General features: G+C 64.5%; 1 protein-coding gene across 1 annotated transcript in view; it reads right to left on the bottom strand.

Annotated features, from left to right (window-relative positions):
• SNRNP200 (small nuclear ribonucleoprotein U5 subunit 200) overlaps positions 1-15356 on the bottom strand; it is a 35833-nt gene that overhangs the window by 2720 nt on the left and 17757 nt on the right. The window contains exons 15-38 of the mRNA XM_074981946.1: positions 14975-15168; positions 14009-14132; positions 13456-13605; positions 13063-13173; positions 11387-11518; positions 10934-11122; positions 9709-9906; positions 9256-9408; positions 9087-9167; positions 8840-8923; positions 8345-8451; positions 7775-7893; positions 7132-7286; positions 6756-6945; positions 6166-6339; positions 5156-5316; positions 4826-5053; positions 4349-4540; positions 4088-4266; positions 3367-3518; positions 3014-3122; positions 2815-2923; positions 2300-2489; positions 2055-2219 (exon numbers count right to left, since the gene is read on the bottom strand). Of these exons, the coding sequence (XP_074838047.1) occupies positions 2055-2219; positions 2300-2489; positions 2815-2923; positions 3014-3122; positions 3367-3518; positions 4088-4266; positions 4349-4540; positions 4826-5053; positions 5156-5316; positions 6166-6339; positions 6756-6945; positions 7132-7286; positions 7775-7893; positions 8345-8451; positions 8840-8923; positions 9087-9167; positions 9256-9408; positions 9709-9906; positions 10934-11122; positions 11387-11518; positions 13063-13173; positions 13456-13605; positions 14009-14132; positions 14975-15168 (3646 nt within the window). The remainder of the gene's footprint in view (positions 1-2054; positions 2220-2299; positions 2490-2814; positions 2924-3013; positions 3123-3366; positions 3519-4087; positions 4267-4348; positions 4541-4825; positions 5054-5155; positions 5317-6165; positions 6340-6755; positions 6946-7131; positions 7287-7774; positions 7894-8344; positions 8452-8839; positions 8924-9086; positions 9168-9255; positions 9409-9708; positions 9907-10933; positions 11123-11386; positions 11519-13062; positions 13174-13455; positions 13606-14008; positions 14133-14974; positions 15169-15356) is intronic.

Below are 15356 nucleotides of genomic sequence, written 5' to 3'. Positions count from 1 at the left end.
AAGGGAAGGCAGCCCACTGGTCAAACAACCTGGGCCGAGCGAAGGAATTGAAATCAGATGCCAAGGCACCGTCCCACCGGCCTCGTGAACAAGGGGGGTGGGCTGGCAAAGCCAGCGAGTCGGCCACAACAGCCCACCCGGGTCAGACCCCAGGGACTCTGGGAAGAAGAGAGAGCTTTGTCCCTGGACGCAAGACAGAACCAAGAGGTGGGCCTGGCCGCGTCCATCTTGGGGAGAGAAGCTCTTGCCCCATTCCAAGGGTCCGTGCTGACGCCAGCAGGCCCGGTCCACATTGCTCCAGTCACTGAAACTACGTCACCCAAGACGGGCTTTCAGAAACGTTCAAGAGTCAGCAGGTAACATCGCCGGCTGCGTCAGTCGCTGTAACCGACGTATGCTAAGTGCCGCGTGAACAATTCTTCTCGCTAACCCTCTTTTCCCTTTCCATGAACAAACCTTTACAGATTTAGGGCCGTGTCTACACGAGCACAAAACTTTGCAATGGCCATTTCGAAGATTACTAACCATGTGCTCAAATACATATTCAGCACCTCATTTGCATGCTGCCAGCCGCGGCTCTTTCGCTCCTGCACGGCTCATCCAGATGGGGTTCCTTTTCGAAAGGACCCCGCCGACTTCGAAATCCCCTTCCTCCTACATCCTCCTTATGCCTTTCGAAAAGGACCCCTGTCCAGACGAGCCACGCAGGAGCGAAACGTGGCAATTTCGAAGAGTCGCGGCCGGCAGCATGCTAATGAGGTGCTGAATATGCATTTCAGCGCCTTGTTAGTAATCTTTGAAATGGCCGTTTGCATGGCTATTTCAAAGATTTCTCTTAGTGTAGACGTAGCCTAGATGTGGAAGGTTGACGAGCATGGTAATTTGGGTACGATCCACGTACATATTGACCAGAGTCTGGGGCTTGGCCCTTCGGGGTTCAGAAGAAGCTGTGTGGCGTTTGGTGACACAGGCTTAAGAGCCTCTCACCTGAACTTGGGGGTTGTTGGGCTGGGCTGGTACAGCAGCTGGGAAGTCTGGGGGTTTGCTTGTGTGGCTTCTGGCTGGCCAGGGTGCTAGAAAAGGTGCTGTGGTGGCTGGTTGGATTTGCCTTAGTGAGAAGGAAATCCGAGCCTGGGGCTGTGAGTGGCTCGGATTTTAAGCAAAGGTACCTGGATTGATTTCTCTACCTGCGCCCAGAAACCCCGTCCTATTATCGCCTGTGATATGCACCAGATTGATCCAGCAGACAAGCTAAGGCATCTCACCCCCTTACTTGGTCCTAAACCCACAGGGGCTTTCAACCAGATGGAGGGAGCGCAAGCAAGAGGTCTAGAAACTGCTCATCAAGGCCCTGCTACATTAATTTGGGGTGACCTCCAAACTGTATCGGAAAGGCTTCCGGAGATCAGGGTAAGCTCCCGGGGAGACCTTTGAGAAACTGCTCCTGCAGGATTATGACATGGAGGTGGTACATGTCAGGGGAGCGCCTGAGGTTACAGACGACTCTCTATCACACAGGGAGGGCCCCAAACTTCCCATCTCTGGTTAAGTGACCTCACTCAGCTTAGACTCAAAGGGAGGAGAGATGGGATGCAGTGGCAGGGGGGTTTGTCCCCTGGGTTAGCTGGCAGCGTCTTCTGCTGCCCAGTAGCTCCCATCTGTGCCTAGTGGTAATAGGAGCTCACAGGTGACACCTCTGTTCCCTGGGAAGCAGACAAAGAGGGTAGATGAGGCTTGGCAGCTCGAATGGGAACTGGGAGTTGGAAGGCAGTTAGCCTGGGCTGGGGGAGAGAGACAAAGGGGGGCAAGGCCCTGGCTTGGGGGCCCCCCCCTCCCCAAACCGGATTCAACTGACTGTGTCTGATTGCTGTACCGACACTTCCGGGCCACACTGGGTCCCTGTCGACTATTAAACCTTCTACTCCACCAGCTGAGTGAGCAGCACGCCCGGCTGCGGCGCAGGGCCAGCCTCAAGCGCCCCAGGAGCAGCTCGTTCCATGCAGCCCGACAGAGCGGCCAGGCCAGCACACCGGCCCCCCCGGACGGGCCCTCACCAATGGTGGTGTAGTTGATGTAGTAATAGGCCGCGATCATCCCCAGGTTGAGGGGGGCCACGTCCATCTCGTCCTCGATGCTGATGCACTTGGACTGCTCCAGGTCACTGAGGGTCTGCTCCACCAGCTCGGACAGGTGGTCGGACAGGTGCCGGTGAGACACCCCTGCAGGCAGGAGAGGTGCGTCAGACGGCGCAGGGGAGCCCGCCGCGCAGGGTGGGGCTGGGGCGAGCGCCCCGGCTCACCTTGCAGGTTGTAGTAGTTGGGGTTCTGGGCCATGCGGCGGTACAGGAAGGTCCAGGTGAGGTAGTCCACGGCGTCCTGCTTGTTCTCGATGGTCTTGGTGACGATCTCGGCGTCGAAGTGGTCGTGCATGCAGTGATCCAGGTGCGACTCCACCGGCAGCGGCTCGTACAGGAACTTCTTGAAGAAGTCCTGCGGCGGGCGAAGGGGAGAGGCCAGGCCCGTGTGACGTCGGGGGAGCTGCGGCTCGTGCACAGCCCAGGAGCTACCCAAAGAGGCAGGGCGGGGGCTCCCCTCCCTCGGGGAGCTCACACACCACTCAGAAGCTGGGCCCTAGCGTGGCCACCACCCCGTCGGGGCTGCAGTGACGTCTGCGCAGCCGTACGGCGATGACCTGGGGCAGAGACGCGCCGCAGCCATCGGGGCCAGGCCAGTCCGCTGCCAAGGCCCAGGCACGGGAACCTCGGAGCAGCGTCGGGACGGGAAACACCCCCACCAGCCTTCACTCCTGGCTCACCTTCTTGGAGCCCTGGCACATGATGACGCAGCGCCCCTCGTCGTCCTGCAGGGGGCGGTTGGCGTGGCCCACCATCTGCAGCACGTCGTAGATGGGGTAGTCCACGTACCTGCCGCAGGCAGAGGAGAGAGAGTGCCGGTAACGGGAGCCCCCCTGCCCGCCCGCCCGCCCGCCCACCCAGCCGGGCACAGGGACTCACGCGTGAATCTTGCCGTTGTAGTACTGCGTGTCCATGATGATCACCAGGTGAGCCGCCACGTTCATGCCCCAGCACAGACTCCGGGAGGCCACCACCACCTGGATAGCACCTGAGAGCGAGCAAGGAGCCCTCAGCCCAAGCCGCGGCAGTGCCGGCCCCACCCCCTGCCCGGGCCAGGTGCTCCGGGGGGCACCAGTGCGGCTTCCGCAGCCCTCCTGGCCAGCTGCACTTGGTGCGGGGTGCAGCCCCCCGGCCAAGGGGCTCCCCAGAGCTGGGCGTGTGGACACCCGTGGCTTCAGCCCAGCACAGCCCCCAGGAGCGAGGTGCTCGCAGCGCGCCCAGCCGCCCGTTACCGGAGCCGAAGAGCTGCTCCACGATGCGCCGCTCCATGGCCGTCAGCCCCTCATGCAGGTAGCCTACGCCGTTCAGCAGGGTCTCCTTGAGGGTGCCGTCATTCAGTTTGTCCAGGTACGGCCCCAGGTCCTTCTCTGTGCAGTGCAGGAACCTGGGGGGGGAGCAGAGTAGAGCAGAGGTGGCCACCACCCGGGCGCGGCAGGACAGAGCACCACCCACGGGACAGAGCAGCTCCCACCTGCCAGAGCCACTCCATGCCACCGGCCCAGGCTGAGCAGCTCTCCCAGCTCCTGGCCTGGAGCAGCAGCCCTCAGAGCAAGGGAGCAGGCCGCTCAGCCAGTGACCGGCCGTCCCCCTGCTGCTGCAGTGGGTGGAACGCACACCCCCTTGGTCGGCACAGGGTCCCAGTGCCCAGCCCCACCACCCCGGGGAGCCATCTGGCTCGGGCCGCCCCGCTCAAGAGGCAGCCAGCTCTGGGCTGGAATGCGGCAGCTCCGCAGCAGCTCACACGAACGCGGCAGGAGGGAAGGGGAATCTCCTCTGGGGCTGACCCTGCAGGTGGAGGCCAGGGAGACGGGCGAGACGAAGGGACCCTTATGGCTGGAGCCCCGTGTGGTCAGGGACCACAAGAGCTGCAGCTTAGCTTGGCCTCCCCCTGCCCCTGGAGCCTGCCAGCCTCTCGGCTGCGGAGGGGCGAGAGAGGACACCCCAGCCCAGCACCTCTGGCGCTGCACGTCCGAGGCACAGGTGGTGAGGATGTCGATGGCCGTCAGGCGCGTCTGCTTGCGGGACGGGACGAAGACGACGACTGGCTTCTTGGGCGAGTGCTTCATGATGGCGTGATAGACGGGCTTTGCCATGGACAGCAGGCGGGTCTGCGTGTGGCTGATGTTGCAGCCCTGAGGGAAGAGGAGCCGGCCCCGTGAACGGCAAAGCCCCCGCCCGGAGCCCGGGGCCGAGGGGCTCCTGCCAGCTCCTTACCTGGATGTGCAGCTCCAGGGGCACAGGGCGCACATTGGGGTGGAAGTTGAAGGTGGAGGTGGCGCTGCAGCCCAGCCAGTGGGCGACGTCCTTGGCATTGGAGAGCGAGGAGCTCAGGGCCACGATGCGGATGGGCCGCTCGATCTGGGACGAGATGTAACGCATCCGGGAGCAGATCACCTCCAGCACCGGCTGCGGAGGGACACGGACGGGCCGGCGTCAGCGGAGCCCCTCCCCAGCCCCTGCTCAGCTCGGCACGGAGCCCCGCGGGACGGCCGACAGGGAAAGCCCTTGCTCCGCCCTGCCCCGCCCGGGGCGCCTCGCAGAGCGCTCTGCCCAGGTCGACGGTGGCAGGCGAGACGTGCTGCTCCTGCAGTACCAGCCCCCTCATGCGCCCGCCGGGCCCTGCCCGGGGGCGGTGCGGAGTGGGGGATCCGCAGCCCCATGCCTGGCGTGCCCCGGGGCCCCGGCCCGTACCCCGTTCTCGCCCCCGATGAGGTGCACTTCGTCCACCAGGAAGAGGCTGACGTTCTGGACGTTCTTGCGTTGCTTCCAGCGCCGGGACAGGATGTCCCACTTCTCGGGCGTGCTGAGGATGATGTTGCCCTTCCCCAGCAGCTTGAGGTCGGTGCTGGTCTCCCCCGTCAGCAGCACCACCTTCTTCCCCAGGCGCTCCTGGAACTTCTCGTACCAGTCCAGGAAGACCTGCCGGGCACAGCCGTCAGCTGGGAGCTCCCGACGGCGCCTGGCCAGGGAGGGGCGGCAGCGGAGTACCAGAGGGGCACCCCCTAGAGAAACGGGTCTCACCTGCTCTGCCAGGGCCTCCATGGGGGTGATGTAGACACAGCGCCCCTCCGCGTTCTGCAGCAGCATCCGCAGGATGGCGAACTCGGCGCAGATGGTCTTGCCGCTGCCCGTGGGGGCGCCCACGAACACGTTGTCATCGCTGTTGTAGACGGTGTTGAACACTGCCAAGAGAGCGGCCGTGGTTACGCCGCCGGCCCGGCCAGGCTCCCACAGTCAGTGGGGGCACTCAGCTGTCCTGCAGGAAGCCACACCCCCGGCCAAGGGCAGAACTGGGAGCCCCTCTGAGGAGCCTGGCCGGCCCTCAGACCCCAAGCCACACAGCCCAACCCTGGGGGGGGGGGCACCAGCTGGTGCCATGGAAGGAGCAGCCCTATGTCCTTGGGCCTAACTCATGGGCAAATGGGGGCTGCTTGGCGGGGGGCCCCTGTTGGAAAGGGGGCTGGGGCGCCCCAGCCACCAGGCTCCTCAGCTGCAGCCCTGCCCCTGCCTCGCCCCCACACGGCAAGCGCCCGCCGGCTCAGGCCCTGCACGGGCGACCCCGGCTTGTCCGCCCCTAGGACCAGCTCTCCAAGGACCTCTGCCACCAGGCAGATGCAGGCGAAACCAGCGGGCTCCCCCGGGGTCTCTCTGCCAGGCAGTCAAAACTGACCTGGAAAAGGGACAAAGCAGGGAGGTGGGAAAGATCGGCAGCCGCTAGAAAACGGCTCGGGAGAGGGAAGAACAAAGCCGACTGGGCAATAAAGGGCAGCTACACGCCGAGCCCTGCACAGCGGCTCAGAGAGCTGGCCCCACTCGCGGTCGCTGGCGGAGTTCTCTGAGAATAGCCCCCCGCCCGTGTGCGGTGGCAGCAGAGCGCTGGGGAGCCGGAAACGTGCGCCCAAGGTGGCTGCACCATCAGCAGGGCCTCCTCGGCTCCCCCGGCACGGCCCCCAGGCACCAGGGCAGCAAGAGAAGGAAAGGTGACAGACACGCCCCCCGCAGTCAGGGCGGGGAGCTGGGCTGGTGCCCACCTTGGGTTTGGATGGGGTTGAAGAAGGGGAACTTGTCCTGGTAGAGGCTCTCGAAGGCGCTGTTGCGCAGCGCGGACACGGGCAGCGGCTGCAGGTCCAGGAGCTCTGTGGGCGGAGGGTATTTCTCGGGCAGAATCAGATGCCGGAAGGACACAGGCAGCTGCGTCTCACAGGCTGGAGAGCAGAGGAGAACGGTTGGTACGGTGACCCAGCCAAGTCCGAGGCCCCCCCCAGGCTCGTCCCCAGCACTGAGTTGCTCCCACTGAGCACATGGAGAGGGGAACCACTGCCCTCTCCTCCCGCACCCCCGGGACCACCACACCACTCCCACCGCCCCGTGCCCAACGCAGGTCTCCAGCCAGCGCTGGCCTCGCCGCTTTCTCCCGGCTGCAGGTGCCGGGGCGGGGGGCCTGTCTCTCCCCAAGGAGGGGCGACGCAGTCCCTGGCGAAAAGGTCCCTCCAGAGGTCACTTCCCCCACTCCCGGCTGGGCTGGCCCAGCGGAGCCCACCCCCGACAGGGCTCTGCCCCTGCAGCGCCGCCACGCCCTGACGTGCCCGCCTCGGTGGGGGGGAGGACGCGAACGACTCACACAGCCAGCGGTCGGAGACCACCCGGATGAAGTACTGCGGGGGCAGGGGCTCGAAGACGGGCACGAAGAATGTGATGAGGTGCTCGTCCTGCGCGTACTTGGCTTTCAGCAGGAAGTACTCGTGGTGCAGGATCACCTCGCTGTCCACATCCTCCACCAGGATCCAGAAGGCTTCCGAGGAGCCGTGCACCTGGGCGAGAGCAGCACGCTGGGCGCACAGCCCTCCAGCTCTGCCCCACGGCTGCTCCCGCCGACGGCTGGACTCCCCATTCCAGGCCAGAAGAGACGGCCAGGGCCCAGCCCTCTGCAGTCGCCTCCCCTGGAGCTACCGCCCAGCCCAGCCCGCCCCGCCTGCACGTCTCTGGGGTGCTCTCACCTTCTCGTCCCACTGGAAGTCAGGGGTGATGGCGAGCTCCACTTTCAGCGTGGACCTGGTGATGGGCTGCAGATGGACGGAGAGCTCCAGCTTGGGGAAGAGATGAACGTACTTGTGCATTGTCTTGCCCATCTTGGGCATCCGAATGAGCTCTCCTGTAAGCCAGGGACACGGGTTACGGCCGGGCGGGCAGAGACAGGCAGGCCGAACGCCCTCGCTCAGTCCAGCAGCGGCACTGGGCAGGAGAAGCAGCCGGCTCTGCCTGAAGCACAGTGATCCCGACCGCTGCCCTCAGACTGCGCGTTCCCTGCGGGCTGGCTGTGTCCTGGTGGCACCAGCTGGCCCCCGGTCAGGCGCTGTACAAGCAAAAGGGGGTCGGTGCCCAGCCCAGAGCTGGGCTCCAGTACCAGCTGCGCCCACGGGGTCCCAAGAGAAGGCCATGGACGCAAGCCTGGCAGGGACCCAGAAGGGGCAGAGCCGAGGCACTGGGGTTCTCCTGGGCTCCCCAGCTCTGCAGGGTACACTGCTGGTAGCAAGCCTACAACGCCCCCTGCCCCCCACCCCAGCCCCAGCGCTGCTGGGCTGCGAGGTGCCCCAGGGCACAGCCCACAGGCAGCCCAGGTGCTGACACCCCTTCCTGTACCTATCTCGTTGTGGTTCAGGTCATAGAGACGCTCAAAGGGGAAATTCTTCTTCTCGATTTTCTTCACCACCTCCTCGGGCAGTTTCCTGAACTGGCGCAGGGGGCACATGGACTGCCACCTGCAGGGACGAGCGGGTCTCAGGAGTGAGCCAGGGACCCCCAGGGGCCCGACTGCCCGAGAGCCACAGGCCAACCTCTCCCTGGTGCCACCCCAGCACCACATCCCAGTCACAGCTGGGCTGCAGCCCGCCCAGTCAGAGTCCCTACCACACACAGGCCCAGAGGCTGCGCTCACGACGCTGCCATCAGAGACCTGTGCCACGGGACCCTGCCTCCAAGAGCCCCGGGCCGGGACACGCTCGGCAGCGCCTCCTCTGGCCAAGGCACCGGCCCTGCACGTCCAGCCACGCCAACCGCACAGCCACACCCAGGAGTGAAACTCCTCTCCCATCCCTCGCCGGCCTGGGGACCGCCTCACGGTGCCCACGCCATCGCCACCAGCCTCTCTCCGGAGAGCGCCCCGCAGGACGTGGCGCGGTCCAACGCGAGCACGGCAGAGCTGGCACTTACATCCGCTTGTCGATCATCTTGCAGAGGTTCAAGGTCTTGTCGGTGAGCTGTGCCCAGCCCCGGTTCAGGACGATCTCGAAGATGGCCCGCATCAGCCGCCCGGCAGACTGGCGGGACACGAGAGAGCTGTCTGAGCCGGCTGGGGTTTGCCAACTCCCAGCAGCCCTGCTCCTGCCCCTCGGCGCTCCAGCGGCCAGCTGGGGACAGCGACTGCCAGCGACCACGTCACCTCAGGACTCCCGACCGGAAACCTGCTGCCGTCTCTCCCCAAAGGAAACAAGCTTGTGGCACCGCAGGAGTTTCCCTGTGCTGACGAACCCAGCTCAGCCTGTTCTGGGGGGCCCCCCGCCCCACAGCCAGGAACTAGCCTCCCTTCCAAATTCACCACTCTGGTAGCCACAGCAATTACGAGGCCTGACCCCTGCCAGCCCCCAGGAGCGGCCTTAGCCCCACCCCGCCCGTCCGGCCCCCGCAGGCCTGGGAAGCCCAGCTCACCTGGGTGACGTACACCATGTCCGCCATCAGAGCAAAGCCCTCCAGCTTCAGCTGGGAGATAAACGCCTGCAGGAGCACGTTGATCTGCGGAGCGCAAACAGCGGTTAGGGCGAGCCCACCAGCAGAGAGCTCCGGGCTGCAGCGAAGGGCGGCCTTGCAGGACAGCACACAGGCAGTGCTGGCAGGGCGGCCGGCCCCACGCCGTGCCCAGAAGCGGGGCAGGGAACGCCGCGGCCCTCTCCCCCACCTTGGCACTAGGCTCCTCGATGCTCTCCTTCACGGGGATGGGGACCCGCTCCAGCAGCTTCTGCAGCTCTAGCTTCTCCTCCTGCAGGGAGACCAGGGAGAGGTGAAGCAGCCGGGGCCAACATCCAGCCCCTCGGAGCCGGGCGCAGCTGCCGGCCCCAGAGCCCTACCTCCCGCACGGTGATGTTCTTGAACTCCGATGAGAGCGAGAAGACGCGGAAGAGCTCGATCTCGCTCAGGGTGGGCTTCAGCAGCTGGTTGTAGGTCTGCATGGTCTCATTGGTGATGTAGTAGTGGCTGGCAATGCGGCCCAGCTCCGTCACCTGGGGCGGGCGCAGAGGGAGGCAGCGGCTGCAGCGAGCTGAGCCAGGCAGGCGGCAGCTGCCCGCAGCCCCCTGGGAGAGGCTGAAGGAAGCCAGCCAGCCCAAAGGAAATGCTGACGCGGCGCAGAGCCAGGCGGGGCCGGGGATCGGCTCCTGCAGCCCAGGCCACAGGAACACGCTCAGCCTGCTGGCAGCAGCTATACGTGGAGCTCCTCCAACCCGGCCGCTGGCTCCTCCCTGGCGCTCTCCACACAGCTCCCCTCCCTCTGGCTGCAGCGACCTGCCCCTCCCCGGCCTCACCTGGAAGTTCCCCGTCTTCTTGTCGTACTTGACGAGGTTGTTCTTGTCCAGCATGAGCGCTGCAGTGTGGACCAAGTCCAGGCGGCGCTGGTCCAGCAGCGGGTCTCCCTTCAGGTCGTCGTGCGAGAGCCCGTAGAGGGATGGGGAGCGCAGCATGCGGATGTACAGGTAGGAGTAGCCCAGCCAGTTCACCGCGTCCTAGGCACAGAGCCGCAGGACCAGCATTGCCAGCTGTGCTTCAGCGGAGCAGGCAGGGAGGTCCAGGGCCTGGAGCTGGTGTCCCAGAACTCCCTGGGCCGGGACGCTGGCTAGCTCAAGGGACAGGGTGGACTGGAAGTGCGACACCACCCGACGTCCCTCAAAGCTGCAGAGGGGCAGTTCCTCCCTCGGGCAGACTGTCGCACCCGCTGCCCTGAGCCTGCAACTCCCTCTTCCCAAGCCCCGATGAGCAGGGGAAACACGACCTCCCGCCAGCTTGGCCATCCTGCAGGCTCACTGTGCTCACTGCCCGCAACCTGGCCAGCAAAGCAACACGACTCCCGCCAAGAAAACCAGCAGCTCCAGAAACCGACGGACCACAGCGTCACCTCAGTGCCGGACCACAGAGTAAAGCTCATTACGGTCTCTGCCCAAGGGCCCTGTTCTCTTCCTAACTCAGGCAACGACCGGGAGGAACAGGCTGGAGAGAGGCTGCTCTCAGTGGTGGCAGACGGCAGAACAAGGAGCAATGGGCTGAAGTTACAGCGGGGAGCTGCAGGTTGGATATTAGGACAGACTATTTCCCCAGAAGGGTGGGGAAGCCCTGGAATGCGTTGCCCAGAGAGGTGGTGGAATCTCCATCCCTCGAGGTTTTTAAGTCCCGGCTGGACAAGGTCCTGGCTGGGATGACTTAGTGGGGGTTGGTCCTGCTTTAGACTGGGGCTGGACAAGGTGACCTCCTGAGGTCCCTTCCAGCCTTAGGAGTCCATGATTCAATGTCACAGACCCCAAAACGCTTTAGAGCCAAGCCCCAACCCCGCCTGGGCGTAAACCTGTGCTCTGCCTTTACCACCCGCACATCACTAGCAAACACACGGCCCTCCCCCCATGCAGGACAGGGCTGGCTCCTGCTCCCCAGGGCAGGCCGCTGTGTTCTGTGCCTCCACAAGCCAGGCGGGCCACTGAGCGCAGGATTCAGGACCCGAAGGTGCGGCCGTGGTGCCGGGGCTGACGCGCCCGCTCTCACCTTTGCATTCTGGACGTTCCCCAGCACGACCTCTGCATTCAGCATGTCTGGCAGTTTGGACACCATCTGACTCTCTATGGGGAGCTGCTGGTTGAGCAGGGAGAGGTAATACTGCAGCTCTCCGTGGGATGTGATGAGGATCCCCTCGCCCTTGGTGTCATACTGGGGTCTCCCAGCACGGCCAAGCATCTGAAACGGACACACGGCTTTATCAGAGGAAGACCAGAGCTTTCGGCTCAGCAGCAGTCAACGGTGCGCCCAGCGTACACGGACATGGCCGCAGGCCCCTCCTCTGGCCCCGCTCCTGCCAGCTTGCTCCTCCCCGGGACCAGGCACCGAACAGCCCAGTGGCTCCAGCTGGTGGGTGGCAGGGGTGTGGGGACACGCTGCACAAAGCTGATCACAGGAGGGGCGTGAGGCCGCTGCAGTGGATGAGGAGAGCAGCTTTGTTACCTGCAGGATGTCCAAAGCCCCCAGCTCGGTCCAGCGGCCTTTCTCCGGGCTGTACACCTGCGTCCCTTTGATGATGACAGTGTGAGCAGGAAGGTTAACGCCCCAGGCCAGCGTCGCTGTGGAGACCAGGACCTGGAGCAGAGAAAGCGAGGGGGGGTTAGCTCCCTCCCGCAGCCGAGCACAGCAGAGACACGGGCCTTGGCTCCAAGCAGGCAGGGCCGCCAGCACGTTGAGCTCCGGAGAGGGCCCTCGCCCTGCTAACTTGGGACCTCGTTCCACATCTGCCACTGGCCGCTGACCATGGGCCCGCTCTGGCTCCCGGTTCCCCTGCGCTGCCTTGGCTAGGCAGAGACCAGGGCAGGTCCCTGCCTCACTGGATTACCTGCAGTAGAGACGCTCTCCAAGGCTCCGGCTGGTTCTCTGCCCACCTGAGGGCAGGCGCCAGTGCATCCTTAGGAGGTGCTACCCGCCTCGCTCTGGGCATAAAACCATGGCAGAAAAAGCCACCTAAGAACCTCCTCACACCACCAAGCTCATGAGGTTCATCTCCACTCTCCAGGGACTCTGGCGGAAGCAACCCCCTCCCCTCACACCCCAGGGACTTGTGGGGTCCCAGCTCAGAACAAGCAGGCCCAGAGAGGGCACGTCACCCCCTACCCAGTCAGGCTCGGAGCTGGAGTTTCCCTGACAGAGGAGGGCAAAGCCGGGTGTAGCCAGCAGGAGCTGGAGGGCAGAATCTGTCTCCTGGCCCATTAGCCTTCAGGGAGCTGGAGTCAGGCTGGCGGGAGGAGACGCCCCTCGGACACAGGTGGCTCAGCAGCAACAAGCCCTCAGTGACGTTCTCCCAGAACCTGAGGGCCATTGTCTGCACGCTGCTCCTGCCCCATTATCCTGCAGGGGACCGGGAGCCCTCCTCGTGCACGATCCCAGCGCACGCGCCCCACCCAGACACCCCTCAGGCGTTGGACCCTCCGCGGCAGCCTCACTGCCCGCTCTGCGACACGCTTCAAGGGCTGAGGGCGCTGCCAGCCCAGCTCAGCATGGCCCCGCTCTTCCTACAACCCAGCGTCTCTTCTCGACCAGCCCCTGCCGCCGAGCAGGCCAGGCCAAGGCCCTTGGCCGCCTCACCCCTACAACACACGCCACGGGGCTCCGGTTCCCAGACGGGCGGCAAGCAGCACTCCCCGAAGGCCGTGACGCTGGGCTGCAGCCTGCCTGCCCGTGGTCCCCACGCTTGGCAACGTCAGGAACTAACCCAGGACAACCAAGGTGGCAGCTCACAGCGGCTGGCAAGAGAAGCCGCTAAGGGCTGGCTGAGAGCATCCATCCCATCTCTGCTTAAGGGGGGCTCCCTCCCCTCTCCGAGAGGCACCCCAGCCACTGCCCCTGCTGGAGCCCCACGGCTGTGAGCTGAGAACCCCGGCTGGGGCCTCAAGTGTCACCTGAGCACAGGACAATCAGACAGGCACCTTTAGCCTCTCCCGGGGCTGGGCCAAAACCCCCCCACCCCCAAAGGGGTCACTCCCCAGGTCAATCCTACACTCCCCTGAAGGGGCCTCTCCGAGGGCCAAGCCGTCCCCCCACCGCCGCCTCTCCCCAGGCTGACCCCCCCCCACCACTCCCCCGAAAGCGCCGCTCCCACTGAAGGACGCACTCCACCTGGAGCAGGGACCCACCTGAATGTGCTTGTCAGCGAAGAGATCCTCCACCAGCGTTCGATCGACCCTCGTCATCCCAGCGTGGTGAATGGCAAAGCCGTACGGCAGCAGGTCTTTCAGCTCCAGATTCTGCAGCAAAAAGAGATGAGGAGCTGGAGTTCGACGCCTCAGAACACCCCCCCAGGCGCACCACAGGCCGGGGACGCTGGGGGACAAGCCAGGGCGGGGTTGCCCAAGCTCCAGCGCTTACCAAGCGGTGTCAGCGTCTGGCGCCGCGCCGCCAACCCCCAAGGGAGCGCAGCGACAAATGGGAGCGAGAGCGCCGACTCTGGGGCAGCCCAGCCAGCTTGTGCCATGGCACTCCCCCCAGCCCAGCCCGCTGCAGTCCCCTAGTCCTCTGCCTGCCAGTACCTTGCACTGCTCAGCCTCCGTCCGCAGGACCTCGGTGGAGGCAGAGCCCTCCCGCAGGAAGAGCCCCAGCGTATCCTTCTCCAGACACATGTCCCGGATGGCTCGGGCAGTTTTCCCCGTCTCCTTCCTGGAGTGGACGAACACCAGCACCTGTCGGCGAGAGGCCCTGGCTGTTGCAGCTGGCTTGGAGCTCTTTCCCAGCCCGCCCCCTGTGCGCTGGGGAGCGCAGGGGCAAAACTGCAAGGGGCACCCCACAGCAGCAGCCAGGTCTGGGCCAGCCGCTGGCCTGGCAATGGGAGCGCCACAGAGGGAATGGCTGGGAAAGGAGGGAGGCACATCCACGAGGGACGCAGGGAAGTGCTTGGGCTGATCAGCAGGCGGAGAACCGGCCTTGGTAGGGGACACGTCCCTGGTCTCAGCTGCTAGCAGGCAGCACAGATCTGCCCTTCTACCCCAGAGACAGGGCGCAGCGCCCAGAGGAAAAGCCCATCAGCAGCGCGCCGTAGGCTTCAGAGCTCCAGCAACTAAAATACAGGCGGGGTGCCAGGCCTACCTGGTTCTTCCCAGCGTGCTCCATAATCTTCTCGTAGACAATCTCATTCATAATCTGGAAGCGCTTGATGGCTTTCTTCTCGGTGATCCCCACGTAGGTCTGCTCCAGGGGGACCGGGCGAAAGCTGCAAGCAGAAGCAGGCAGCATGAATGGGCAGCAGCCCCACTGCCATGCCACGGGCCGGGCAATCCCTGCCCCAAGGTTCTGCTGCAGATCCCTCAACCCCTCCTCAGAGATTCCTGCTCCGGGCCCTCCCGTCCAAGCCCAACACGTTACAGTCCACAATCCCTGCTCGGGCCAGGCACCGTCTCCTCCTTTCAGTCCTACGGCAGCAGCATTCGACTACCCCGGAGGCCACTGCACGCCCTCAGATACGCATGGCACTTTGCAGCACCTCGCAGCCCCTGGAAGCTTCTTCCCAGACACTGCTGGAGCAGAGAATTCTTTTCCTCTCCTCCCAGGCTGAGGTGAGGCCATGGAATCAGACTTCCCGAGACCTCCCAACCTTTTCCGCGCCAGCCCTGGGGTGGCAGGGCTGGAACAGTCAGCAGGCAGACAGCTGCTGGAGCACCCAGCGCTAGGGATGCCAGAGCCTCTCTCAGTGTCGGACCCCGACCCCCTCTTCTGTCACAATTGTTTCTGGAGACTTCAGGGACAGGTCCCGGCAACGAAGTCAGAGAAGCCCCATGAGCTGTCCCAGCCTTTCCAAAACATACCCACAACAAAACCTGAACCTTTAGTACAAGCACAGGTTACCCAGCCTCCGGCAGACAGCCTGGGGCACAACCCTCCCCACCTTGTTTTAACAGAGCTGCCCAAGAGCCACAAGCACCTATGATGCAGTTAGACCCGTGTGTGCCTGGTGAAAGCCGGACCCCAGCAGCTTGCTGGCCCACCTTCTAACCCACCTTCCTGGGGTTCAGGCTTCCACCGCAGCACTGCAAAACGCCCTTCCCACCCTCACACCTGTTGTCGAAGTAGAATAGGCCTTTGACAGGGTCCACTCTCAGGAACGTGGCCACGTCCTCATAGTTCGGGAGAGTGGCGCTCAGGCCAACGAGCCTCACATCCTCCTGGGTCATCTCAATGTTGCGGATGGCCCTGGCCACCAGGGACTCCAGGACAGGACCCCGGTCGTCATGCAGCAGGTGGATCTCGTCCTAGAGGAGAACGGGTGGGAAAGCTTTGCTGCCAGTCTTTTCCATTCCTGCTCCCTAGGGGCAGGTCAGGGCACCGCCTGGCCACCACCCCCAGGAGGGAGAGCTCAGTGGTTTGAGCGCTGGCCTTGCAAACCCAGGGTTGTGAGCTCAGCCCTTCAGGGATCTGGAGCAAAGCGACGGTGCTTGGT

Source organism: Carettochelys insculpta, chromosome 31 (genome assembly GCF_033958435.1).
Source record: "Carettochelys insculpta isolate YL-2023 chromosome 31, ASM3395843v1, whole genome shotgun sequence".
Taxonomy (NCBI): Eukaryota; Metazoa; Chordata; order Testudines; family Carettochelyidae; genus Carettochelys; species Carettochelys insculpta.
This window is presented reverse-complemented; position numbering and strand designations above follow the sequence as displayed.